The 8,680-nt window shown below is 34.4% G+C and overlaps 1 protein-coding gene across 2 annotated transcripts; it reads left to right on the top strand.

Annotated features, from left to right (window-relative positions):
• The first annotated feature begins 362 nt into the window (after window positions 1-362).
• Window positions 363-6,434, top strand: LOC125871777 (uncharacterized). 2 transcript variants are annotated; one of them, XM_049552446.1, is made up of 10 exons: window positions 363-801; window positions 873-950; window positions 1,395-2,063; window positions 2,257-2,359; window positions 4,175-4,275; window positions 4,370-4,544; window positions 5,175-5,345; window positions 5,433-5,533; window positions 5,797-5,979; window positions 6,114-6,434. In XM_049552446.1, exons 1-9 carry the CDS (start codon window positions 526-528, stop codon window positions 5,857-5,859), a joined length of 1,737 nt encoding a protein of 578 aa, XP_049408403.1. In that variant the 5' UTR covers window positions 363-525; the 3' UTR covers window positions 5,860-5,979; window positions 6,114-6,434. The 2 variants fall into 2 exon arrangements, with proteins under 2 accessions (XP_049408403.1, XP_049408404.1); XM_049552447.1 differs by lacking the exons at window positions 5,175-5,345; window positions 5,433-5,533; window positions 5,797-5,979; window positions 6,114-6,434 and adding an exon at window positions 4,640-5,166.
• Window positions 6,435-8,680: the final 2,246 nt, after the last annotated feature.

Below are 8,680 nucleotides of genomic sequence, written 5' to 3'. Positions count from 1 at the left end.
GCGAGTCATGACCCAACTCGATTTTTAGTCCGTTTGAGACTAAAGTTAATTTGGGCGGGTCATGACCCAATCTAATTTCATTTCAACCTTTTTTAATATCTTCAATTGCAATCTAAACCGTTCATTTAATACCCCTAGTTTAAATCAACAATATTTTTTTAAAATTTTTTATTTGATGTTCAAAATTTATATTGTAATCTAACTAAATTCAAATTCATACCTAAAATGCTCTCTCTAATAAATTTGACTTTGTATCCAAAGATTCAAACCCGAAACCAAAAATGAAGCAGCACTCTACCACAACTGGTTTGAATCAACAAATTTAAACAAGCAAGGGAGTTAGAATAAGGCGGTGGTGAGTACGTGTCCCAATATTCTAGAGCGAGGCACGCTCTCTCTTAGTAGAGATCAAACACAAATATTTCTACGCAAGTCACGCATATTGCTCTTCCCATTCCGCCCAGATGAAAAAATAGATAAGCAAAATAGCAAATTGTGTTCCGTAATTCCATTGTAATTTAGAAAATGGTTTTGTTGATTCAATCGAATATTGCTCGTCGATCGGCGATACAAATTGCCTCTGCTCTCCGTCAGCTCCACCGCACGATTGATCTTGCTTGTTGTGAGGGAGTGAGAGCGAGAGTGAGATTTTTGTCGACCATTGATGATGCTGCCGAAAAACAGAGTCATGAGAAGGTGTCGAATAAACCATCAATATGCACCGCTGACGAGCTTCATTATGTCTCCCTTAGTACTTGTGATTGGAGACTTGCTCTCTGGCGCTACCTTCCTCCTCCGCAGGTTAACTTCCTTTTTATTTATTGAGAGAGTTGTACGAATTAATTTTAATACTCCAACGTCGTAATTAACAGGCTCCAAGGAGAAATCACCCGCTTCTTCTCTTGTCTGGCATAGGGACTAATGCTATTGGATATGATCTTTCGCCTCAGGTAATTTATTCCCTCCGTCCTCACCGATCTCTGCATGCATATGTCGTTTATTTGTAACTGAACTGGAAAATTCATTGCTATTTTTTTTTAGAGGGATCTAAAAATTGAGTTTCCTAAATCTGCTTTTGCTTGACTATCTCATACTTCTGGAGTATGTGAATTTTGATGCATGTATGTGCTTATTATTTGATTATTATGATAAAATAATGTTCCATACTTCAATCCGAGTATGTCATTATTTTGAATAATATCACTTTCAAGTATTTTATATCTCCCCAAAGCGCACTTTGCTATTGAGTGGTGGTTGAGTTCTACTTGGATCTTGCAAATATCTTTGAGATGTAGTTTATGTGGTTGCACCATGGATGTCCTTATCGATAGTTTTGAAGCTGTTTTAAAGAAATGAAATCATGTATTTATTATTTATTTATTGTGATTTTTCAGTCATCATTTGCTCGGTACATGTGTAATCAAGGATTTGATACGTGGATTCTTGAAGTCCGTGGAACTGGGTTGAGCGTGCGGGAACCAGATCCTAAAAACATTGAGAAATCTGCACACACAGCATCTAATGAGATGGAAAATGCTAATGACAGAGGTCTTTCTGCAGCACAGCAGTCAACAAAGGTCCAGGGTGCCTCAGAAAAAGACCATGCTGCCTTGGTCCATGAAGAACCCACTGTGGTTTCAACAATATGGAATGAGTCAAGACTGGTGACCAAACTTACAGAAACTTTTATACGCTTGTCAGAGAGAGTCTCTGGCTTTGTCAGTGGACATTGGTCGAAGATTGTCTTTCCTAAACTTGTTCGTCGAATATTAAAACGATTGGAGAATTCTTTTCCTTACAAACGGGTCAACAGAATAAGGAAGAAATTGTTAAGTCTGCTAGAGATGAAGGAGAACTCAGCTGTCATTGATAGCCAAGTTGGGGCACTGAGCAAGAAGCTAGTAAATATCTTTGAAGAAGGTCATCGTTCTGTTTCATCCCCATTATTTGATCTACAACAACGGTTGACAACTACAGTAGGAGATTTTCAGGAACAGCTTGACTTAATCCTCAAGTATGATTGGGACTTTGATACTTACCTGGAAGAGGATATCCCTGCTGCGGTGAGGTGGCCTTTCTCCATGTTGAGGCTGTAAAATTTTTATCTCCTTGAATCCGGTCTTTAATTTTGAATACGAACTTTAAGATCTCAGACATCTTTTCTTAATTTTCTCTTATATTGAGCAGTGATTGAAAATTATTACATTGCTTGTTTTAGATGGTAGTGATTGATAATTTTTACATTGTTTGTCTTAGATGGAATATATAAAGGCCCAAACTAGACCAAAGGACGGCAAACTACTCGCAATTGGACATTCTATGGGAGGAATATTACTGTATGCCAGGCTATCACGGTGTGGTAAGATGAGATCTAATTTTATAGAGCTCTGTCTGCTGGTGACATGGTAGCAATGAGCACCTTAAGCAAATGACTAGATTTTCATTCATGTATCTTGAACCAGTGGCAAGGAGAACATATTGAAGCTTGAAATTGGTAAATAAACTATGTTTGCTATCCATCTTTGTGGTATCTGGGTGCTTCATGCAGACATATTACTTTGGTTCTTCAATTTGTTTTTCATCCCCATCATATCCTGTTGCATGCATATATCCCTAGTTATACCATCAGGTGAGCATGCTTTTGTTTAATAATAGTTGAGCCTTGCTCCAATAGGCTCAAAGAATCCTTTGGATGGAGTATTTATTTTTTCTTGGTGGCGTTTAATCTGTACTATTGTTGCCTAAAACAACATTATGGTGCACTTAGTAACTGCTCTTGTACTTTCAAATGCATAGCTGGTAATATCCATGGGCTTGACATTATTATTTAAGCATCCAAAAAAGTACTCACAAAAATGAAATGCATATTGGTCTCTCCTGGTATAATGTCGAGTTTTCTCTGTGCTATATTGGATCCCTTAGTCTATGTCAGAGAATTGATAGACAATTAATAAGAACGATCTTGTGTTGTTGATACAGAACATTTCTTCTCTGTAGACCTTGGTGTGTAATTTGCATAAGTGCACTCTTGTAGTATCTCTGAATCTTTTGGTGTCTAATAAAAGTTCACTCTCAGAAAGAGTCTCATTCCTGGTTTAAAAAAAATACGGAAACCACTTGTATCCCTTTTGCTACCTCAAGTTAACCTTGGGAATTCTATCCAAGTTTTCATCGCTGGCATCAAGTTCTCATCTTCAAATACTGATGCAGTTACTTTTCGACTAAATCTTATTGAGTTCTTAATCCAGAACCTTTACAAAAGGTAAGAATTTGCTACTGAGGAGAATCTTCATTCTTCGGTCGTCGTTGTAATAGCCACTAAAGGGTGTCTAGATTTAGCCACTAAAGGGTATCTAGTTATAGCCACTAAAGGGGTGTTATCTTAGACACCAAGGATGCTGAAATCATTCACATTCATAATAAATTTGAGCTGGAAACTGACCAGCTTTTGAGTATGTCAGAATTGCTGGCCGTGTGAAATGCTATCATTATCTCTCCATATATTGTGGTTAGAATGACTTTAAGTGATGTGTATTTTAAGGAATTTGATTCATTTCTCCGATGTAAAATCCCTTTCCCTTAGCAAGCAGAAGTGCTGGCAACATAAGGTATATTTTCCTTTAATTTAGACACGGTTGTGATAAAGCTGGTGCTTCAGATTAGTTTCATGTGACAAAGTATCCTGTCAAAGTTGCGCCAATCTTCTCTATTCTGCTTTTTAGCCTCCAGTCTTCCTATTTGCAGGGCTGATCCCTCCTATCTTGTTTAATGTAATGAATCCTCGTGAGAGCAACTTGAAGAAATGTCTTAAGTAAAGATCTCAATTAAATTCTTAAACAGGTGTTCATTAGATCTCTGCGAATTGAATACCATGAAAAAAATGGAATATATGGTAAATTTAAGTTAATGGTGCCTTCTCTTTTATGATAATCTTGTTTCTGGCCCACCTTTTTAGTTTCCATTTGGCTTTGCAGCTTTCTGTATGAATTGGAATACTCTCTTCTTTAAGTTTCAAGTATCCTTCTTTACTGTACAGGGAGCTGCATTTTATATTACATATTAATGGGCTATTTTTCAATGGATATTTTATTTAGGATTTCTGAATTTATCAGAGAAACAAACTAGACACATAATTCATTTTGTTATTCCTTTTATTTTTCCTTTGTGAATGAAGGTTTGGAAGGAAGAAAGCCTGGATTAGCTGCTATTGTTACTTTGGCTTCATCACTTGATTACACATCATCAAAGTCCGCACTCAAACTGCTTGTACCACTTGTAAGCTGAAATAATATGTTTCAACTCTTCTTTAGCTTCAATTGCTGCTATCTTCCGTTGCTGAGTAATCTTAGAGCTGTTTACGCTGCTACAGGCTGATCCTGCTCAGGTTCTCAATGTTCCTGTCATTCCTCTAGGGACATTAGTGGCTGCTGCTTATCCTCTAACATCTCGCGCTCCTTATGCCTTGGCTTGGCTTAATGAAATGATATCTGCCACAGACATGATGCATCCAGACCAGATGAAAAAACTTGTAGGGAGCAGCTTTTGTAAGTATTGGCATGAGTATAAAAACAGCTTCATGCTTTAACTCCTATCAAATTTGCATGAATTTTTTTTAAGGTCTTAATGTTTATTGGTGTAGAGAATATGCTTTGAAGATTTCAAGAGTTCAGGTTAAGGAGATATTTTTTGGATGAGAGTTTAAAGGCAATAGGGAGGAACTGGAAAGACTTACGTGATCTAGAGGATTATTCTAGTGACACTGTATGATGCTCGCAGTTCCTGTTGCTAGTGTTTGTCAGACAATTGCTGCATTAGTAATGAATTATCCTAATAGTCCATTGCCACACAAAACAAATCCTCTTTGTCAACCAGTTGCACGTATTGAAATATTTATTTAGGCATTTATTATGAGCTATGTCTGTCTCTTCATGATTTATAATGTGTTTGATGCTCGTGTAGTTCTGTTTAATAGATGACAATCTGGTTTGTTATAATGTTTTCAGAAAATTACTTGATAACTGTCCTGTTCATAATTTGTGAAAGTTGGTAGCTTTGAATAATGTTCTACCAGAAGTTTGTGTGAATTCAGGGCCATTTCTTCCTATCAACATGTGTTGATTTGGGGTTCCATACAAATCTTTTCCTGCAAAATTTGCTGAATGATCTCCCTGCAGGTAATATTCCTGCTAAGCTTCTTTTGCAGATGACTACGGCTTTTCAAGAGCGAGGGCTCCGTGATAGAAGTGGTAAAATCTTCTACAAGGATCACCTTCATAAAAGTAGGGTACCTGTCTTTGCTCTTGCAGGAGATCTAGACCAAATCTGTCCCCCAGAAGCTGTATATGGTATTTTTTTGGTACTTCTGTGCTGAATACTCTGTAAGAGGTTAAGAATTCTCTAAGATATCTTTCTATAAACCATGATTCAAGCAGAAACAGTGAAGCTTATCCCTGAGAACTTAGTGAAGTACAAAGTATTTGGCGATGCTGATGGTCCACATTATGCTCATTATGACTTGGTGTGTGGACGAATGGTACGTCGATAAGATCTCTATTGAATTTAGAAAAAAGACTGGAAGAAATAAAAAGATAGAGGAGAAGGAGATTATGTCTTAATTGCGTAGAATTCACATTTCATGCTTTCTTTTTCCCATTTCTAGTATATTCAGAGTTCTACATATAGCTTAGATAGAGAATACCCTTCTATTTGAGTTTTGTAGCACACTCGTAACTCTCAGGAATATCGTGCCTTGAATACCCCCTATAGTAATATATTATTCGGGTCTTGACACTGCAGGCTGCAGAGCGATTGTATCCTCGCATAGTCAAATATTTAAGCCGATATGATCGGACCAGCTAGGAGATGGATATGCATTGACAATCATGCTTCAGATGCTGAGCTTCATATCAGTTGGCATATCATTTACGCATCTCATGCTTGTTTATCATCACTACTCGTATCCGATGATGCTATAAACAAGTGAGATTTAGCTATACTACATGATTTTCTGATCTCTTCATTGCAGTGTGCATCTGTCTGAGTATCCATTATTGTATTCTCTCTATTTGCGTGGTGAAACCTTAATTCTAATTATGAACCTTCTCTTGTTTTAGGAGAAATTGTGAAGACCCGAAAGCTGAGGGGAGAGCTCATACACAGGAAGGAATTTAGCAGATGTGGTTTGTGTCAACCTTGTTTGTAATATCATCCTCTTTGGCTGCTTTTCACCTGACTTTCGACAGGCGTTTGTAAGAACTGAACTCACAAACATCTAAATTAGCTTTGTTGGTTATGTTTTGCTAATACTAAATTAGTATAAGCAATTGTGTTAGGCGTTTGTAAATTAGAAGAAGCAATTGTTTGAAATAGATTATGTTAATCAATTGTGTTGGGCGTTTGTAAATTAGAATTTAATGTGTTTGCTTATACTAATATTTTGCAATTTGAATTCATTAGATAGCACTTGCTCTATGATCACAAGTAAGAATGAATTGTACTAGACAAACGGGAATGAAATAGACAAAAGTTATCTAGTGTATTGAGATATTTCATGAGAGCAATTATTTCATTATATATGAGATAATTTATACCATTATTATTGTATGATTATAGTACAAATGTGATAAATAATCTTGAGACTAATTAATATAACTAAAATAATTCTGCAGGTCTTCATATCAAACGACCCATTTATATATTCAACATTGATTTGTTGGATCCGTGCTTGCACATATAACATCTAGTAATTATATATACACAATACATTTTATAAATAATTTTAAATAATTATATAATTTTTCATCAAAATTTTTGTTCCTACCGTTAATTTCATCTCTTATACACTAATAGAGTTTGGATCGTAAATTCATTTTCTTATAAGAAAGACATGAAATCAAAATTAATTTATGTAAAATGTTAAGCATGATGAATTGGAAGCTGAGTTGGATCTGACAGCTAGAAGCCAACTGGCACAATCTGATTTAACTAGCTTAAGAGTAAGTTAGTGGTGTAATTAACTCGGTTATTTTGAGTTAATTTTAGAGGTGGATAATTAGATATTTTAGATTAGTATAAAGACTAATCTTGAATAGTCTTACCTAAACAAAAGAAATTATTTTGTTGGCATCCATATTTGACTTTTCATCCTTAAAATTTATTCATTCGAATTTTCTAATCGTAAAAGAATATGATCCGATAGAATGAAATTTTTAATATTAATGATACTAAATAGAATAAATCAAGATAATTAGAAGCTCTATAAAAAAAATTAGGCAGAAAAATGAAACTTGAAATATCAAAAGAACAAAGATTAAAGAAAAAGATTTAAGAGAGATGGTTCATATTAATTGAAGGTCTTTTTTTGATATTTTAAAAATATATGCAATAACCCAACTCATTTCTAGTTATGGATTTAAGATCAACTTGGTTTATTATTCCATTTAAAATGTGAAGCAGGTATTATTTTTCAAATTAAAATGTTCAGAGGTTATAGTGGGTTTTTATAAGAAAAAAACTTTAAATTGAGTAGAATTGTCAAAATGGACTAGCATAGTCTATTCGGGTTAATTTATACAGGTTTTGAAATTTAACAGGTCAGGTCGAGTTGACCCATTTTTGTAAATCAAATTATAATTTAAAAGTTCTATCATAAATATCGACAAGACCTTATTACATGGTGTTAATGTTACTACTTGTTAATCAAATCACTAATAAATTACCTTTATAATATTTAGGGAATTTGGTCTGAAAAATACTTCAACTTTAGCCGAAATTGTTGTTACGATACCAAACTTTATGGAGGACCTTTTACCTCCCTACACTATTTAATAGTGTATTTAAAAGGTATATATGTGCCCACGTGGACACATTATTATTTATAATTATGCAATATTTATGATGTCCACGTGGGCACATATATACATTTAAAATACACTATTAAATAGTGTGGGGGGGGGGGGGNTAAAAGGTCCTTTCCAAAGTTTGGTATCGTTACTGCAATTTCGGTCAAAGTTCAGATATATTTCAGACCCTTTTCCTTAATATATATTAAGTTTGATTTCAAGTAAAAGTATAAATAGCTAAATAGAAACATTAACCCAATTGTTTTCTAATGATCATGAATAAGCACAAAAAACATGACAATATTCCATAGGCTATACGACCTACGTAATGATTCCTTAGAATTTTTAGGAAACTTTATTTTATGTAGTACATATTTTATAAACATAATTTGTATTTTAAATTTTAATATTTAAAACTTTAAATAGATTTTGAGTTTGGACTCTTGTTATTTTAATATTCTATTTTATTTTTATTTTTTAATTAATTTTTATTTGGCTCAAAGCCGGCCTACCCATATTTCTCAAGTCCCACAAATTAGTAGGCTTATTTAGGCCGAACTAAACAATTATTTTCTTAAATGGGCTCTAAAAATCTTAGTCCAGCCCTATCAAATCATGAGTTAAATCAAACTGGTCCAACGAGCCTAGCCCATACTGACAACTTTAAAATTAAGTTATCTTTTTAATCCAATACAAAGTTTAATAATTTTGCTATGTAATTCCTCATTACCTTTTCAAATATTTTTTCTTACATTTTATCTGGGAGGAATTCATTAGCCTTTCAAGTTCATTCTATCTTGAGTTCAATGGTGAGCCAATCAATTTATAGCCTGTTTGGA

This window comes from Solanum stenotomum, chromosome 7, assembly GCF_019186545.1.
Source record: "Solanum stenotomum isolate F172 chromosome 7, ASM1918654v1, whole genome shotgun sequence".
Classification (NCBI taxonomy): Eukaryota; Viridiplantae; Streptophyta; class Magnoliopsida; order Solanales; family Solanaceae; genus Solanum; species Solanum stenotomum.
Note: the sequence above shows the minus strand (reverse complement) of the source record. Positions and strands in the feature narration are given on the sequence as shown.

What these genes read in the sequence shown, in the direction of transcription:
- LOC125871777 (XM_049552446.1), top strand. Translation starts at nt 526, where the DNA reads ATGGTTTTGTTGATTCAATCGAATATTGCTCGTCGATCGGCGATACAA. An exon ending in GCTACCTTCCTCCTCCGCAG is followed by an intron (nt 802 to 872) that starts GTTAACTTCCTT and finishes CGTAATTAACAG; the next exon opens with GCTCCAAGGAGAAATCACCC. An exon ending in ACTTGTAGGGAGCAGCTTTT is followed by an intron (nt 4,545 to 5,174) that starts GTAAGTATTGGC and finishes ATCTCCCTGCAG; the next exon opens with GTAATATTCCTGCTAAGCTT.